The 17,934-nt window shown below is 40.6% G+C and overlaps 1 protein-coding gene across 1 annotated transcript in view; it reads left to right on the top strand.

Annotated features, from left to right (window-relative positions):
* Positions 1 to 7,810, top strand: part of GMII (golgi alpha-mannosidase II) — a 49,222-nt gene extending 41,412 nt beyond the window's left edge. The window contains exon 4 of the mRNA XM_077361612.1: positions 4,577 to 7,810. Coding sequence (XP_077217727.1) covers positions 4,577 to 7,318 — 2,742 coding nt within the window. The 3' untranslated portion in view covers positions 7,319 to 7,810. The remainder of the gene's footprint in view (positions 1 to 4,576) is intronic.
* The last annotated feature ends 10,124 nt before the right edge of the window (positions 7,811 to 17,934 follow it).

The raw sequence follows: 17,934 nt of genomic DNA on the forward strand, positions 1-17,934 counted from the left end.
GATGGGCATATAATCTGATTTTTTGTTCCTTAACCTAGCCTTGATGTTCTCTTTGGCCCTATCCATGGCCTCATACAACTAACCCTTAGCTGTTTTGTCTTGTCGATCTACCAAGTGTAGCACTGTCACTAAAGGCTCGCTGATGTTTAAAATATACTTACACAGGTCCTAAAATTCTTTGTCCAACACGGTACCAACTATCTCTTCTCTCAATTGGTGTCGGACATACCTACTAGTACTATACTCGTCAGACACGAACATCTGTTGAAGGGCTTTCCTATGAAGCACCAGACTTTGTATGCTAATGAAAATTGTAGCAAATCTGGTCCACGAAGGGCGACACAAGTCCCTTCCACCTGTGAAATTCTTTCTCATCAAGTTCAAGAGGGCTGCATGGTTGCAGATAAACCTCGTAATCTTTCGAGCCTTCTTAATTGTGCTTCCTATGAGAGGAAACACATCAGCTTTACCCAAGTGCTCTAAGATTAGATCTAAGCAATGACCTGCACATGGGTCCAGGTCTAGAAGAAGGTGCCATATTTGATTTCTAATCTCTTCCCTGCAGCTTTATAACTCGGCTCACTATCGGTTATAAATTGGACTACATTTTCCGGACCCACTTCTAAAACAATATCATCAAAAATCTTAAACAATGCATCGGCATTCTTCACTATGCCAGATGCATTAATAGATTTAGGAAAACTACCCCTTTAGGACAATAAACCAAAAAGTTAATCAAGGCACGTTGTTTGGTGTCTGTCCATCCATCGGCCATAATGCTGTAGCCACTGAATTTTCATAAAAATTTAACTTCCGCTAAGTAGTTGTTTACTTCCTCAACAGATCTTTTTAATATGCCCCCCCTCAAATCATGATAACTGGGTGCCTTGTAACCTGACCCTACGGCATTTACAGCATCAAACATCGGTTGCCAATTTGGTGAATTGGCAACATTGAAAGGCAGGTTTGAATCGTAGCAAAGCATGCCAACCGCCATATTTGCACGATCAACGGTTTCTTTCGTTGCCAAAGCACTCTTAATGCTTGGTTGGGATCCAGGGGTTGTTCGTGGTGCAAAAAAATATCTTAACCCCCCTACAATACCCTTCTTCTTCTTCTTTGCCCCACTCGGTTCTACTACAGTTTCCTTCCCCTTACGCCTAGGTGGAGGTGGTCTCCCAGTGTCAATGTCTTCTTCTTCCTCCCCCTCCTCCTCTTCCTCATCTTCTGGTATGCCATAAAAGCCACCTACCTCTGCTCTAGTTACACTTTTCCTAGCTCTTTCTTTTTTCGTCTGCTATAACAGTTGTCCCATTCTCCATTTTACATCGGCATTGACTTTTTTACATGCCGCTACTTCGCCAGGAACACCCGCTAGATGTTTTTTGAGCCGTGTTATTACCTCCACCCTTTATGATTTTATCACAAAAAGTGCACTGAACACAGTTTCGTTGACCCGGAAACACTAGGCCATAAGACCATGCCGGGTCATCCGATCTAGGGTGGTGGAACCAATTGATGAGGCTCCTCCGGAAGGTCCCGAACTCATTGTATTTTATTTTAAATGAAAAAAAGAGAAGAAGGAAATAAAAGAAAAGAAAGTTTCACTTCCCTGAAATTGAGGCCTTTGTTGGATGAGCTCAAATATAATAGAGAATGAAGAATCCTTCCAAGTTGGAGCCTTCAAAAGAGGAAGAGATCGAAGAGATAAACCGTTTGTCTTGTGTGTTGGCCTTGTCTTCTATGTAGTTTTCAAGCTTTGCTCCCCCCCTTAGAGAAATGATCTTGATCTTAGATTTTGGGAAAGAGTGTAAAAGTGAAATTAAAAGAAGATTAGGGAAGCTTAGAAGAAGATTAGAGTAGATCTTAGTTGGTGGGAAAGTTTAAATGAAGTTTGTAAGAGAACGGTGAAAGAGAAGAGTGTGGAAAAACAATGGTTAAAGGGGGTATATATAGGCTTGTGGATGCGAAAAGACGGAAAATACTCTTCCATCGGCTATAAAACGGTCATAAAATGAGGGTAGAATCATCAAAAAACACCCCCCGACGGCTATAATGGCATTATGTGTATTTCTTTTGAATTTTTCCGCTTTTTCAGGCATTTTCGGGCGAAACGGGTTGTTTCACCCGTTTCGGACCGAAATCCGGAACGAAACAAAATAATGGTGCATTTCATTCCGGATACAGGACCGAAACCGAAATTTCGGTTCGTTTTGTCCGAAACGAAACGAAACTTACAACTTAGCTGCGGAAGTCTCCTACCTCACGGAACGGAGGAACGACAAGATGTGGCCAAGGGCCAGAATTGTTGTTGCCGTTGAAAGATGGCCTGTTGCTACTGAGCAAAAGCCCCCCGCTGCTGCTGTCTCCTACTCTTGAGCCTCTTTTCTTAGGAATGATTTGTGTCTGTGATAGGGTTTAGAACAGAGATGGGGTTGGGATGGTGTAGACACCCCATTTTGTCAAGATCGGACTAATGATAGGTAGGGGCGGTGATGACTCCTATGATGATCCCTGAAGCTTCCCTAGCCTTTCTCTTGATCTTTTTCCGATTTTCAAAACAAGAGGTCAGTTTGCTGAACACAGTAAACAAATGATCCACTTAAGCCAAACCCACTCGAATCCATCATAATCTTTAAACCAAGCCCCGAGCTTGCCAAACCTAGATCCTGGACATACAACGAAAAGCCCGTTTCTACACGACACCCTCCTTCTGGCATCCAGAAACCACTTCTGGCAACCAGGATCACTTTTGGCAAACCGAAAACCACTTTTTGGGAACTAAATGCATTGCCTTCGATTTCAAGAATCCCCTTTGATTTCATGAAATCACAGGTTGAAAACAACTTTTGGAAATCACAGATAGTATCCTGTGATTTCCAAAATCGCAGCCTGCGTTTTCGGAAATTGCAGGCAATGTATTTCAAAGTCTATAAATATGTGTTTTCGGATCATTTGTTATCAGATCAAAAAATCCGAGAGCTTTTGATTCTTTTTTTTTAAGAGAGAGAGAGAGAGAGAGAGAGAGAGAGAGAGAGAGAGAGAGAGAGTAGAGAGAATTCTAAGAAGCTTTGGGGATTCCCACAGAAACTGGGAATTGTCACCTCTGACTCCAGTTTCTTTCCGAATCTCTTGCAAGCCTCCGGACGTCACCACTCTGCCGAAATACTTAGGAGTTGGAGCGACGCCCACTTTCAAAGCCAAGGAATCAAACCCTATGTATATTATTTTTTTTACCGGTTTCTTCACTGCTTTCCTAGGTAGTGGGTAGCTATAGGGTTTGGGGATCCTTTGGCCCCAAATCCTGTAGCCTAAAGAGCCCTCCCTTTTCAGTTAGGGTTCTTTTTCTTTCTCTTCTGATACCCCTACTCGATCTCGGCCCCACCATAGGTCATGAGAGATAGAGAAGAGAGCTTGACGCTCCTTAAAGGTGAGGGAAATATAGAGAAACGAACTCATTTACCCTCTTTCTGTCATTTACTTTCCGTCGTTTATATTCCTTTTCTTTTTAGGGTAGCTATAAGAGTTTGGGATCATGTAGCCCCACGACATGTAGTGAAAACCCCCTCCTTTTCAGTTAGGGTTACTTTTCCTTTTCTTTTGATCCTCCTACTCCATCTCGGACCCCACCATAGGTCGTGAAATATAGAGAAGAGAGCTTGATACTCTTTTGATCCTCCTACTCCATCTCGGACCCCACCAGCAGATGGCTGCGACCAGATTTATGGGCTGTGTGAAAGGTAGAGCGTAAATGATGTTACCTGTGGCAATTTGTGAACACCAAAAAGCTGCCTTAATCTTGAGACTTGTGGCAGATACGAAGCAGAAAAGGCTGCTTCAATGTCAATATGCTGTTGGGATTGCCTTGATCTTTTGCCATGATATCAAATTGATGTAGCGCAGGAGAAGAGAAATAGAAGAAAGAGGAGAAAAGAGAAGAAGAATGAGAATAGAAGGAGAAGAAAAGAAGAAGAATAGAGGTAAAAGAGGAGAAAGAATGAAGGAGAAGAGGGGGAGGGGGAGGAGGAGGAACTCAGAGGGGGGGGGGGGGGGGGGGGGTGGTTCTCAATCAATCTTTTATTCACCAAGAACTTAAAAAACCCTAAATAACCTGGAAATAAGAATCCTAGAAACTAAATAACATGAAAATATTGTCTAATGGGCAAATATGCCTATTGGTCCTACCATCCGCATCAACTTGCTTTCATTCGTTAGTATAAAAGGGAGTGAAAGATCACATGTTTGCATTTTTTTCATATTAGCAATTTGAATATGCCTTGCCTACATTACTTGCACCTCAATCACCTCAAATCCTTGTGTCATACAATGCTGCTGATTTTTTTTCTCAAAGAATTTCATCACTCTTTTACCGTCCTATGCCATGAAATCTATGATCCTACAAGACTAGTGTTGTCCCTGATGGTAATGCATTTTTGTTCATTTGCTTGGACGTGTTCTTGATGTTTCATTTAAATGGACCAAAATGTAAATTTTTACTGGGCATTAATCCAGTTTTGAGATTTTCTACATGTTTGCACAATATTAAAAAATATATAATGTGGCCTTTTTGAATCAGATGATGGAGGGAAATATGTGGTTAAATGATACAATTGGGGTTATTCCAAAAAATGCTTGGGCAATAGATCCATTTGGTTATTCAGCCACAATGGCATATCTGCTACGCCGCATGGGTTTTGAGAATATGCTCATACAGAGGACTCACTATGAGCTGAAAAAAGAACTAGCCTTGCACAAAAATTTGGAATATATATGGCGACAGAGCTGGGATGTGGAGGGGACTACAGATATTTTTGTTCACATGATGCCCTTCTACTCCTATGATATTCCACACACGTGCGGGCCCGAGCCAGCTGTTTGTTGTCAGTTCGATTTTGCTCGAATGCGAGGCTTTAGCTATGAATCCTGCCCATGGGGACAATACCCCGTTGAGACAGATGCTGGAAATGTGCAGGAGAGAGCTTTAAAGCTATTGGACCAGTACAAGAAAAAGTCAACTCTGTACAGAACAAACACTCTTCTCGTGCCTCTTGGAGATGATTTCCGTTATGTCAGCACTGAAGAGGCAGAATCTCAGTTTAGAAACTATCAGTTGTTATTTGATTATATCAATTCTAATCCTGGTCTGAAGGCCGAAGCCAAGTTTGGTACTCTCGAAGATTACTTTCTAGCCCTTCGCGATGAAGCCGAGAGAATAAATTTTTCCGTTTCCGGTGAGTTGGGTTCTGTAGAACTCGGGGGTTTTCCATCCCTGTCGGGTGATTTTTTTACATACGCTGATAGGCAACATGATTATTGGAGTGGCTACTATGTTTCAAGGCCGTTCTTCAAAGCTGTGGATCGCATATTGGAACAGACATTGCGAGCATCAGAAATGATTTTTTCATTAGTGTTGGGATACTGTCAGAGCTCACACTGTGAAAAGTTTCCTATTAGTTTCTCCCACAAGTTGACCGCTGCAAGGAGGAATTTAGCTCTTTTCCAGCATCACGATGGGGTAACTGGCACCGCTAAAGATCATGTGGTGGAGGACTATGGAACTCGAATGCACATTTCTTTACAGGATTTGCAGATTTTCATGTCCAAGGCTGTTGAAATACTTCTCGGAGTTCTTCACGAGAAATCAGATCAGAGTCCTGTCTTACCGTCTCAATTCGAACCAGAGCAGGTACGGTCTAGGTATGATGTCCAACCAGTTCACAGAGCAATCAATGTTCCGGAAGGAAATGTCCAGTCGGTGGTTTTCTTTAACCCAACAGAGCAAACCAGAGATGAAATTGTGATGGTTATTGTTAACAACCCAAGTGTAGGCGTTCTAAACTCAAATTGGACATGCGTGAAAAGCCAAGTTTCTCCTGAGTTGCAGCATAATAAAGACAAGATGTTTACTGGAAGGCATCGTCTTTTTTGGAAAGCTTCGATTCCTGCAATGGGTTTGCAAACCTACTATGTTGCTAATGGGTTTGTAGGATGTGATAAAGCAAGACCTTCTAAACTAAAACTATTCGGTGATTCACATTGTCCGACTCCTTATTCTTGCTCAAACCTAGAAGGGGACATGGCAGATGTCAAAAACCAATATCATACTCTCACATTTGATGTTAAGCTTGGTATGTTGCAGAAAATAAGCCACAGAGATGGCAGTCAAACTGTTGTGGGAGAAGAACTAGGTATGTATTCGAGTTGGGGAAGTGGGGCCTACCTATTCAAACCCAACGGGGAGGCTCACCCAATTGTTCAAGCAGGTGGGAAGGTGGTAATATCAGAGGGCCCATTGGTGCAAGAGTTCTATTCTCATCCAAAGACAACATGGGACAAAACACCTATCTCTCATAGCACTCGTATTTATAACGGCGCAAATACTATACAGGAATTTCTTATAGAAAAGGAGTATCATGTTGAGCTTCTTGGACCAGACTTCAATGACAGGGAATTGATAGTCAGATTCAAAATGGATATTGAAAACAAACGAGTTTTTTATTCTGATTTAAATGGTTTTCAAATGAGCCGGAGAGAAACATATGATAAAATCCCTCTGCAAGGAAATTACTATCCTATGCCCTCGCTTGCCTTCTTGCAGGACTCAGGTGGCCAGCGGTTTTCTGTCCATTCCCGTCAATCGTTAGGTGTGGCAAGCCTTAAAAGTGGTTGGCTAGAGATTATGCTAGACAGGCGTTTGTCCAATGATGATGGGCGTGGTCTTGGACAAGGGGTGATGGATAACCGCCCCATGAATGTACTCTTCCACATCCTAAAGGAATCCAACATCTCCTCTTCAAATTCCATGTCTACCACATTGCCCCTCCAACCCTCTCTTCTTTCCCATCGTGTCGGTGCTCACTTGAACTACCCAATGCACGCATTTGTTGGCAAAAAACCTGAGGAAATATCTGTGCAGTTGCCACCGAGATCCTTCTCCCCCTTAGCGGCTTCCTTACCATGTGATCTGCATATTGTTAGCTTCAAAGTCCCACAGCCTTTGAAATATTCTCAGCTTCCACCTGGAGATTCTAGATTTGTTCTTATTTTACAAAGGCGCCAGTGGGACTCGTCTTACTGTCGAAAAGGTGGTTTGGAATGCTTAACTTTAGCAAATGTGGCTGTCAATCTGTTCTATGTATTCAAGGATCTTGTGGTTTTGAATGCGAAAGCGACGTCCTTGAATCTTTTGCATGACGACATAGAGATGCTTGGGTATATTGAGCAAATGGGAGATGTAGCTCAAGAGGGACATGTACTGATATCTCCAATGGAATTACAGGCATACAAGCTGGAATTAAGGCCACAACAAATATCATAGGGTGCCGCCGTGGCTGTGATAATGCTTGATTTTCAGTATGGTCCATTGGGCAAGTTTCTTTCTCATTGGATTTCGTTCAATCACTGAGCCAAGATGATATGCCTGTCTCTCTGCAAGAGTTATTAACCAGTTTCTTCCATTTCTGACCAAGCTGCATTGAGAAAGGGGATAGGTTCCATGTAAAATTCTGGCATTCCATGGGATCACCAACCAAGTTAACTATATCAGGTTCCCATTTGTAAATTAAGTGAGATTTAACAGTAGGATTGGTATGCTATATACTTAATGGTATATGCGGAATACTTTGGTGTGATCTGCAGTGCTCCTGTTTTTTTTCTCTTGGAAAGTAACAATTTTATTCCATGAAAAGGTAGTTCAAAAAGAGAAGACAAGGGACAAAGATGTACCTGTGGTATAAAAAATAGATCAACCAATCTGAACCCAAATTAAAGATTCCTCCATGAATAGGTAGTGTTCTTGCTGTTTTCTTTAGCCAATAGTTCTACTCACGTTTTTCCCTGAGAAATGCAATAATGTTACCAACATGCCTTTGAGAAATTCGGTGGGATTACCCTCAATAACTACAATTTTCTTATCATATTGACACTTTGAATTTTGCTTTTTTCTGAGGGGGATGACACCATTTTATAGAGCTAATGATGCATCAAATTTTGCCGGAGTGGCTGTGCTCCAAGCCATTTTGTTGTGTTCCACTTAGGGTTCGCCTTGGCCAACAAAATCGTAGCCTGGACAATCCTAGACTTCTGATTGATCGTATGCAAAATAAGAGTTTAAACAGAAGTTGGATTGACAATACACACCAATTAGTCAGAAGTCTACTGGATAAGTAGGAATATTTGATTGGTGTAGCTTTTGGGCCATGGCCCATCCAAGCAGCAGGCCTACTGGTTCCTTTACAACTGGCGAGACTGAAAGTTGAGATTGGGCTATGTTTCATTTTCAATGCCGTAGATTCCTAATTAATTTTTAGCAAGGGTTCAACCCGACCTAAGTTTTATCAATTTTTAGCAAAAGCTCAATCCGACCCCACCGAAGTTGAATCAATTTTTGCAACCCTGTACTTAAGATCACCGACATAATGATTGTGGGGGCATTAAACCATCTAAGGTGGGGGCTACTAATGAATAGCTTAGAGCATTCATGGTCAACCTTACGATGCTTTCTCTCCGCGCTGTGCGAGCCTCGTCTGCACGGTGTGGGCCTCATCCGCTGCCGACCTGGTGGCCAATCCCCTTTCTGATGGTCCACCTGAGCAGAGCCTGAGGCCTGGGCCTAGCTGGAGGATCATGAAAAGAAGAAATCTAGAGAGCGAGAGATGGAGCTTACTCGGTAAATTATGGGCGAGGGCATTAGCTCTGGTGCCGCCCTGGTGCCGTAGTCAGCACCTGGAATGAGGAGAGCGGCAATAGGCATCCCCTCCCCAGCCAGAAGAGCTTGCACACGCTCCCTATGAGATAATCCAGCTACCGTAGGCTCGCTGAAGTCGGCTGAGGGATGCTTGTTGCCTCCGTCGCGGATGATTGACGGATGATCCTCTTTCACAATACATTTCCCCACCCTTAGGGCAGTAGAAGATGGCTCTCCGGTCTGTAATGTCTCGGGAGCGAGCAAAATTAGCACCCTTGGATCTCTGGGAGATCTTCCTAGAGTGCCAGCTCACCTCAGGTAGGATCAGCAAGGTTTAGGAATAACCATAGCTTGAAACTAGAAAAATCCAAAAAGGAAAAAGTACTTACATCTGAGATTGTGAGCCGATCAATCCTGGCATGAATAATATGTAGAAGAGTGTCACAGGAAACAGTCTGGGAATGCAATCGGTATTAAAATCCAAACTCGCCTCATCTCATCTCGTTGCGTCTCGCAAAGTAGTCGCTAAGAGAGCGTTTGGTGGGCACTCCTTATTAAGCTGGTTGGTTGGCTAATCCCTTATAGGGGGAGTTGGCCCCGTGACATGCTGACTCCTCCCCCGACAGGCCTGCATGTGTAGGCCGGGACCTTGGTGGTTTGCTTGTGAGTTGCAAGAGGACTTGCTTGTGCATCATGTCAGGCACATAACAGGAAATCATATTACAGTTCATGTGCGTGCCCTAAGGGAGCTTTGGGTGTGGACTGCGAGTTATCCACATGGATGTTCCAGTTTCTTTGGTTGATGATGGGGGCCAAAGACAGTGCATGTTGGGTTGGGTTCCCACATGCATTGCGCGCATGGACCGGTGCAGGGGACTAGCTATACTGTTTGCCTTCTGCACCGCGGTATGTCTTGTGGGTAGGCCAATCTCTAGGTCTTCCATGGTCTTTGGGCTTAAGTCCTAGGTTTTCAAACACTTTTTTGGGTGTGTGTACGGTTTTCAAAGATATAAAAAGTTAATATGAAAACCATTTGAAAACCTATTGAAAGTGCATTCTACATAAAATCAAGAGGACTCTAAATACATTCTAAAAATGAATATCATTGAGTCTTCTTGGAATGTATCTGCTCCTTTACACTTTCTTGGACTTCTTCAGCTTGTGAGTGAACTTCTTCAACTGATTTGGCTCTTGTGACTTCTCCCCCAATCTTCAATGCAAGTTGAAAGGTACATGAGGTGTCATCATGGCATGTTCAACTCCAACCTTCTTCTTGACACTTGATAGGGAACTTGTGGGAACTTGAACTTGAGCTTCTTAACTTTGAACATCCTCTAAATGGTGATGTCTTCACTGTGAGTGCAAACTCTTGATCATCATGTGTGTGGATCCACAAGCCATGTGTTGAGATGAGTTGTGTCATGACGATTATGACATGCCATTCCTATATATAACACAACACTTTAAAGCAACACATCAGTCCATAAATGCTAATCAATTTATTTTGCTAGCATCAAAACAATAAGGTAAGGTGAATGTTTGAACCCATGGAAACCCTTGGGCTTACATTCTCTGCCTTTTTTATGATGACAAACAAATTGATTAGGGAGACAGGAGATATTAAACAAATAGATGAATAAGCATTAAATACTATAAATAATGAAGCCATGCTCCCCCTCACTATATGCACAAGTATAATAAATGAATGTAAAGTATATGGTGCATACAAAATATGGACTGTTTAATCAATTCCAAAAACTCTCCCCCGTTTGGCAACAGCAAAAAGGAAGGATTTTACAAATGAAAGTGCAAATTGAGTATCAAGGTGAATGATAACTTATCTAAGCTATGTATGTAGTGATATACCATTGAAGTTCACAAAATGCTTATCAAAGAATAAAACAAAAGTGAAATGCATGATAAGCCCCCCCTTTTTTTGTTTTAAAGATTTGGCAGTTAAGAACAACTATGGGGGTAATAGATCATGTAAGCATATCATAATGATCTATATAAACATAAATATATGACCATTTAGCTCTCCCCCTATGAGTTAGTCATTGGTCCTAGGTGAAACCTATGTGATAGGGCATGATAAGGTACTCTGATGGAAAAAGGTAATTGATTTAAACACTTGGGCTACATTTGTATAGGGGTTTTCTTTGCAAAGTGCAGACAAGTCTCTTCCAGAGCAAGGTCATGCTCTGAATTATAATAAAACTTTTGAGTCCACAAGTTGCTTGCCCTTAGAGATTGACATATATGAAAGTGAAAGCTCCCCCTGACTATGTGCATATAATCTAAATGTAATAGTTCCAAGCACATAGGACAAATGACTTGCCTTTTTACACCTTTAACCATTCATAGTAGATGCATTCACAAGCGTTTTACATTTTGAGAATGGGAATGGAGGAGTATCAGACAAAAGATATATCAAATGTAATGAATATAGTCTGATACACAAATGCTCATGGATACAAGAATAGAAAAGCAAATGGCATATCCATGGCAAATAATGGGACATGTATATATATAGATAAGACAAAAATAAAGTGCTATATACATGAACCAAAAATGGAAGAGATTTAACAGTTAAGGCTCAAAGTATAATACCATAATTTCTCTCCCAATCTACTTATCATGAGTATGAGATGTCCAAAGTGAAGCATACATGATAAGCACAATCAAACATAAACATATGGAAGGACAGTGAAAGACCCTTCTATGTTTGAGGATGGGCATAGATGAAAGGAATGTCAAGATACAGTAAAGCACTCATATGACTGATAAAGCTAATAAGGATATGCCATTTAAGCTCTTGTAAATCAGGCATAATACATGATAAGCAGTTCCTTACTTGAGAGAATGAGTTTAAAAATATGGAAGGTTGATATTGTAAGCCCAATGGTTCCCATGGGTTCAATCATTCATCTTTTCCTACTTGTTTTGATGCTAGCAAACCCAAATTCATTAGTCTTTATGGACTAATGTGTTGTCTTTGAGTGTTGTGTTTTAGACAGGAACTTGACATGTCATATCGCCATTACACAACTCAACACAATAATGGCTTGGGGATCAACATGCACAATGGACCAAAGAGCTTGCACACATTGGAGGAACCATCTTTGGAAGATGTCCAAGCATAGAGCTCAAGTTGAGGTCCCATAAGCATGCCTAGCATATGCCAAGAGGAGCTTGAAGTTGAACAAAGTGTTGGTGACCTTCTCATGCCTCAAAAGTGAAGATTCATTCAAGAAGAGAAGTCACATGTACCAAAGCATCTTCAACTGTTCACTTACAAGCCAAAAGCTCAAGAAAGACCTTTGAAGCCAATACGATCAAGGTGCTAAATAGTTTAACTTTATAGATTGTATTGGAGATCTTTTTCAAGTGGTTTTGCACTTTAAAGTATTTTTCAATCCTCTTTCAAAACCAACCTTGAAATCTATTTTTATTTCATGTAAAATTATTTTCAAAGGCCCTAAATGTTATTAAAACAAAAGTCCATAGCCCAAGAACGAAAGTCCAAGCACTAACTAACCAAAGTTTACAAATGAAAATGAATGACATTAGCACTTGAATTGTGAAAACAACAGCTTAAAACTGATTTAAATGGTTCAAAACATTTTCAAATACTTTTGAAAATATTTTTAACAGATAGCTCTCATTTTTCTCATGTCCGTAGAGTATAAGAATATCAAAATCCGATAAGAAACGAGTGAGATATGAATTTTAGAAGATCGCGGCTAGAAACTATTTTTGCAGTCGCGGTCGACCGCCGCAGTCAATTTTTGATTTTTTAAAATTTCAGATGACCCTCGGAGGTCGACCGCCATACCTCGGTTGACCGCCACGGCGCGAGAAACTAGCCGTTGGGGCATAACAGCTAGTTGCTTTTTTGACCCGTTTTTTATCTTTTCTTGCCCAAACTACCCCCAAACGGTCATGAATCATTGTGGGCTATAAAAATGTTGTTCTATCATGGATTAAGAGACTTTTGAACTTATTGAAAACCTTACTTGAGCTTAAACCTTCAAATCCATTAATTTCTTCAAAGAGCTTTGAACTTTTGCATATTCCATTTTGAAGAAGATCTCCATAGGGCTTTCATTTGTGTTATCTTTTGTAGAGTTTTGAGAGCTATGATCTTTGTATCAAGCCTATCAAGAGGGTAAAGAGAGTTTTTCTTTATTTGTTCTTCTTTGTATTGAGGGTCCCCAATTTGGCCCGATAAGAAAGGTGAATCTATGAGTTGTGAGAGGGGTTTCCGCTTCGGCCTTAAGGAGAAGCTTGATTGTAAGAGGGTCTTCGATTCGGCCCATTAAGAAAGGTGAATCCATAGCTAGAGGGTTTGTCCCCTCGGAGGTGGAGAAGGCATGTGTAAAGCTTTCAACATTAGTGGAGAAATCCCAAAGAAAGACTAAGTACTTAGGTAGTGGAGTAGGTCTGTTAGTGACCGAACCACTATAAATCGTTGTGTGGTCTCCTTCCTCCTTACCTCTTTGTGGTGATTGGTAAATTCTAACATTTCTTGTGTTTATGTTGTTATTGAACAAGGGTTAGAAAATATAAATGATAAGAAATATCTAAACCCTAATTGTGTTATCTTGATTACTTGAACTAGGGCTTGATATAAATCGCTTCTTCGTTTTACGTGTCGTAATTCTTTTTTATATTAAATTAATGAAAATTTGAATCTTTTTCCTTCAAACCAGTAGTTTAGGCCATTAGAAGGTTAGTGAAAAATTTTCAAAAGATTTTACAAAGGTTTAATATGATTTCACAATTTTCTTTTAAAAAAACGGGTTTTAATTCCTAGGAAACGAAATCCCCTTTTTATTCAAAAATCAATTTTATGGAGGAGCATTAATTATCAGATCTTGAAATTTTGACAGTAAATCATATAACCTCTATTTTATATCTACTGGAATTTGTACATGATTTTAGGATACCATTTAATCTACTTTTTAATTGATTCATTGATTTTATCCGAATTTTTATGAATTTTAATTGGCATCAAATCTTGATAAACACCTTTGAAATTTTTACAGTAATCTAATACCATGATGCTATCTATACTGTAACAATTTTACTTGATTTGAGATTCGTATGCTATGAGTTGATTTGTTAATTTGCAATCTGACCTAAACTTTGGAAATTTGGAAATTGATAGCAAAACTTATTCTAAATTCATGAAACTCTTCCAGTAGTCTAAACTCATCCATATCTTGTTACTGAAAAAGTTGCAATGAATTTGGAGTTCGATTGCTTATGGTTACTGTGTAATCCTAGCAATCTGGTCTTAATGTTAATAAATCACAACTTAATAGTAAATCAACACAAAAGTCAGTGAAAACTTTCAGAAAATCCTAATTTTTCATCATATATTTAACCTTAAAATTGTTTGAAATAGAAACCCTAGAGGTTATAGATTCCCTTTGTAAATTGACTATGCTGTGACGATTTAACTGCCGAGATCGCATTCATAATCGTATACTAATTGTGATCGTTCCTGCATAATTTGAGCATGTAAATTATAGTATGTTGTTGGCTCTGAGGTCCACTGTCCACGGAAATCCTGAGAATCATGCAAGGCAATAATATACTATAATTTATGTGTTAAATTATACAAGGATTGAGAGCACGATGCCCTTCCATGGATGCAACTCAAGGCTGAAATTTGCCAACCATAGAGCCTTTGGTATTCCTTAGATGTTAGGAATCGAAAATACTTTGAAAAATCAAAAATCATTAAGTCCAACAAATTGAGTTAACTCGATCCATGTCTTTGGAAATGTTGGATTGCGGTCTCCTATCGTAGGAACCTTTAGGGCCCCCTTAGGAACACTTACGTCACGTCATGTCCTAAGTTTTAAGGAGTCCTAGAGTTAGGAGTCCAACCTCATCACTGCCGCTTGCTATGGATAGCAACCGTACCATAAATCTAGTTACACTAATAACCCAATTTTCCCATAAGACATGCCTAGTTACCTAGGAGATAGGTTAACCTGCATTAGTCAAAGGGACGTCTTGCACTTAGATAGGACCATATAGCATCTTAGATGAAGTCCTAGGATAATAAAATCTTCAACTTGAATTAAATAATTTCTCTTAAACTGCTAAAACAGTCAATCCAGTCTAGGTCGGTGTCCTAGATGAGTTAGGCATAAGTAGCTTAGTTCAGGTGCACCGAACTACGATCGACTCTGATTCCAGTGAGGCTGGGATACGTAGGCAACTTGGATACTTGAGTGGCATACTAAGCCCGAGTCGGCTCCACACGTAAATGGTGGGGTTTTGTATATTAGTTTTTCTAAATTTCTAACTAAATTAATTAAAATATATAGGATTTCTCCCAAATTAGAATTTTAGGAGAACATTCACTTAGATCGAATCCAAATAAATCAAGAAAAATCTAGAAACGCATTAGGAAATACATTGAAATTAGATCTTAGGATGCATGTCACGTAGTTCGCACATTAATATAGAGTTAAATGAGCCATTTAAAAGAAATTCAAAAGAATTAACTTTTGGAATTGAAGACCGATTATCGAGCAGGAATGGTGCATGTGGTGGTAACTCCCCATACCTTCCATTCTCGTAACCAGGTAACGAGTCTAGATTTTTGGTCAATTATGGGTCTTCGGATTGCGTGGAATTCGGATTGCCTTAGTGATCCCAAGTTCACGGAATAGATGAATTAAATCACACATTGCTAGGCTCGGCGGCTTACCCCTGCCCTTATGGGTACTGGGTTGCACGTTTGTTTGCACCCTATGGCTTGGTTGCTGCCTGCTTGGTTGGGTAATTAAAATCAATAATAAAAAGCACACGCCATTCGCGTGGGTACGAGAGACCAAGAGAGAGGAAGATGGCTCAGGCACCCCACCCCTCTCGTGGGATCGGGTCCCACACACCCCTCCAGTGAAAGTTCGCCGAAATTACCAAAATTTACCCCCTAAACTATAAATAGGGGGTAAGAGTAAAATATGGAGTTTTGGTTGGTAAATCTCTCTCTCTCTCTCCCTCTTTGTGATATTTTCAACCCCCTTCTGGCCAGTCCAGTCCGAACCCCTGCAGAATTTCTAGAAAAAACCCTAGTTTACTTATTTCTAGAAGAGAGAAAGTAGAGAAACTCTAGGTAGCTCACAACGGGCGTTGGCATTCTGTCGAAATTCCGAAGGTTCGGTGCGACATCCTCCAAATAGCGTTGTTGTTCTGTAGAATTTCACAGAACCGCGAGCTATTGTTCAATAATAGCGCTGTTGTTCTGCCGAAATCTCGAAAAACCCGAAGTCCCTTTGTCAGAATAGTGCCGTTACGCCGTCGATTCTCTGACAAACCCTAAACCTCTTCGTCAACACAGTACTGTTGCGCTGAAGAATTTTGGAGAACTCAAGGCCCTATTATGTAAATAGCGACGTTGTTTTGCCGAAATCTTTGCAAAATCCAAAGTCCCTTCGTCAACACAGCACCGTTACGCCGCCAAAATCTCCGCAATTTTGGAACCCTCTCTGTCCAGAATAGTGCAGTTACTCTACCTATTTCTCTTCTGATTCTTGTAAATTTACATTTGTTTATACCTTTATGTAATTTCCTTTACAAAGTTAGGTACGAGGTGGTGACATCATAAGATCTCCAGCTCGCATTACCCTCAGAACTTATGATATAAATCCATCTACCTTTCTTTTACTTTCCGCACTGTTTTTTCCGTTAGATTTCAGTTAACCTGATTTTGATCAGTTGGGAGATCTTCCGGAGCTCATATAACAACATACGATCTCAATCAGGATAATTGCAGCGTATTTTTGGTCTTTTTGTAAATTCACTTTATTTAGATCCTGGAATTAAGTGTAATCTAAGTAAAGGATAAAAACATAAGTTATCCTGGTTAAATCCTTCGAAAAATGCCAAACTAAGTCAAGAGACCGGATTAGTTCGTGCAAAAGGAGTGCGTAACACCTTCCTAAATTGTAACCATAACCCTTACCTAGATAACTGTAAGGACCCTGCCTTAAAACAAAGAAAGCAAAAATATAAGGTTCTAGTCCCAGAGCAAAAGAACCCCTTTGGTTACTGTTCTTCCAATGAAATTCGAGTACCGTTACTCATTTTATTGAAAGAACAAGCACGGGTCTTAGGCCCTAACCTAGGTGACGACACTGAGTTTCTCTTTCATGCGAAATTAGGATCTCGGTCCCGAGTCCGCAAGAAACGCTGATCAAACTAACACTCCCAGAGAACCTGATGTGGTAATCCCCTGCCGCCATACGTGCGCGGGAAAAACCGGCTCCTACAGACTGGCGACTCTACTGGGGATACCTTGATTTCCTTTCAGCAGACTTGTTATCAAAATAAAAAAGGTTATAATTCTATATTAACCTAACTTGGCATTTTCGAAGAATTCAACCAAATAACTTGGCTTTTCACTTCTTTATTAGGGTTATCCTTAAACCCCAATAGCTTTTAGGGGTACCCGCAAGTTGCGAACGCTCCTAAACGTGCGAAATAAAATAAGTGTTAGATTTACTTTCCAGTACCATATACTTGTTCTGCAGGGATTGCAAGAGCCAATGCTCAAAATTACTGCCAATTGGGCAAAAACACCCCGGGAGGCACCTAGGCTTACCTATTTATTTTTATGCAAACACATGCATATTCCATATTTTGCATCCCTATTACCCTCGGGAGTGACTAGCACTAGGGACGGATGGGTGGCGTTTGGGATTTCATCACCCGAATTGCTGTTTGTCACGCACTCGTTTGATGTGAAAGCACCACCTCTTTGCATGTCGCCCTTGTGGTGGCATTAAAACAATGATGTATTGAACTTCCCGCCGCGCTGGGACCAGCTGGCAAGGGTTGTTTGATCACTTCGGCAAGAGGGACCTTCAAGCCTTCATCACAATGCATAATCCCAGCATACTCACATAGTTGTTACCATGCTGTAGACACCCAATTTTGTCAAGGCGGTACTAATGATAGGTGTCGCGATGAAGAACCTTATGATGAGTCCCAAAGCACTAGTTCGGTTTCTCTCAATCTCTCTTTAGGGTATTTACTGAAGAAACAATTTCTGAACGCCGTTTTTACAACCGGAAAGCCTGTTTTTACACCACCTGCCTTTTATGGCATAAACCGGTAAACCCATTTTCACACGGCACGCTAATCAGTAAGTTAACTTTGGGTCAGAAACTTTCGTTTTACCCAAAGGACACTTTGTTTTTCCGAAAGCAAGCGATATTAGGTTC

Source organism: Tasmannia lanceolata, unplaced genomic scaffold, assembly GCF_043159265.1.
Source record: "Tasmannia lanceolata isolate RefF3 unplaced genomic scaffold, GAP_Taslan_0.1 ptg000019l, whole genome shotgun sequence".
Classification (NCBI taxonomy): Eukaryota; Viridiplantae; Streptophyta; class Magnoliopsida; order Canellales; family Winteraceae; genus Tasmannia; species Tasmannia lanceolata.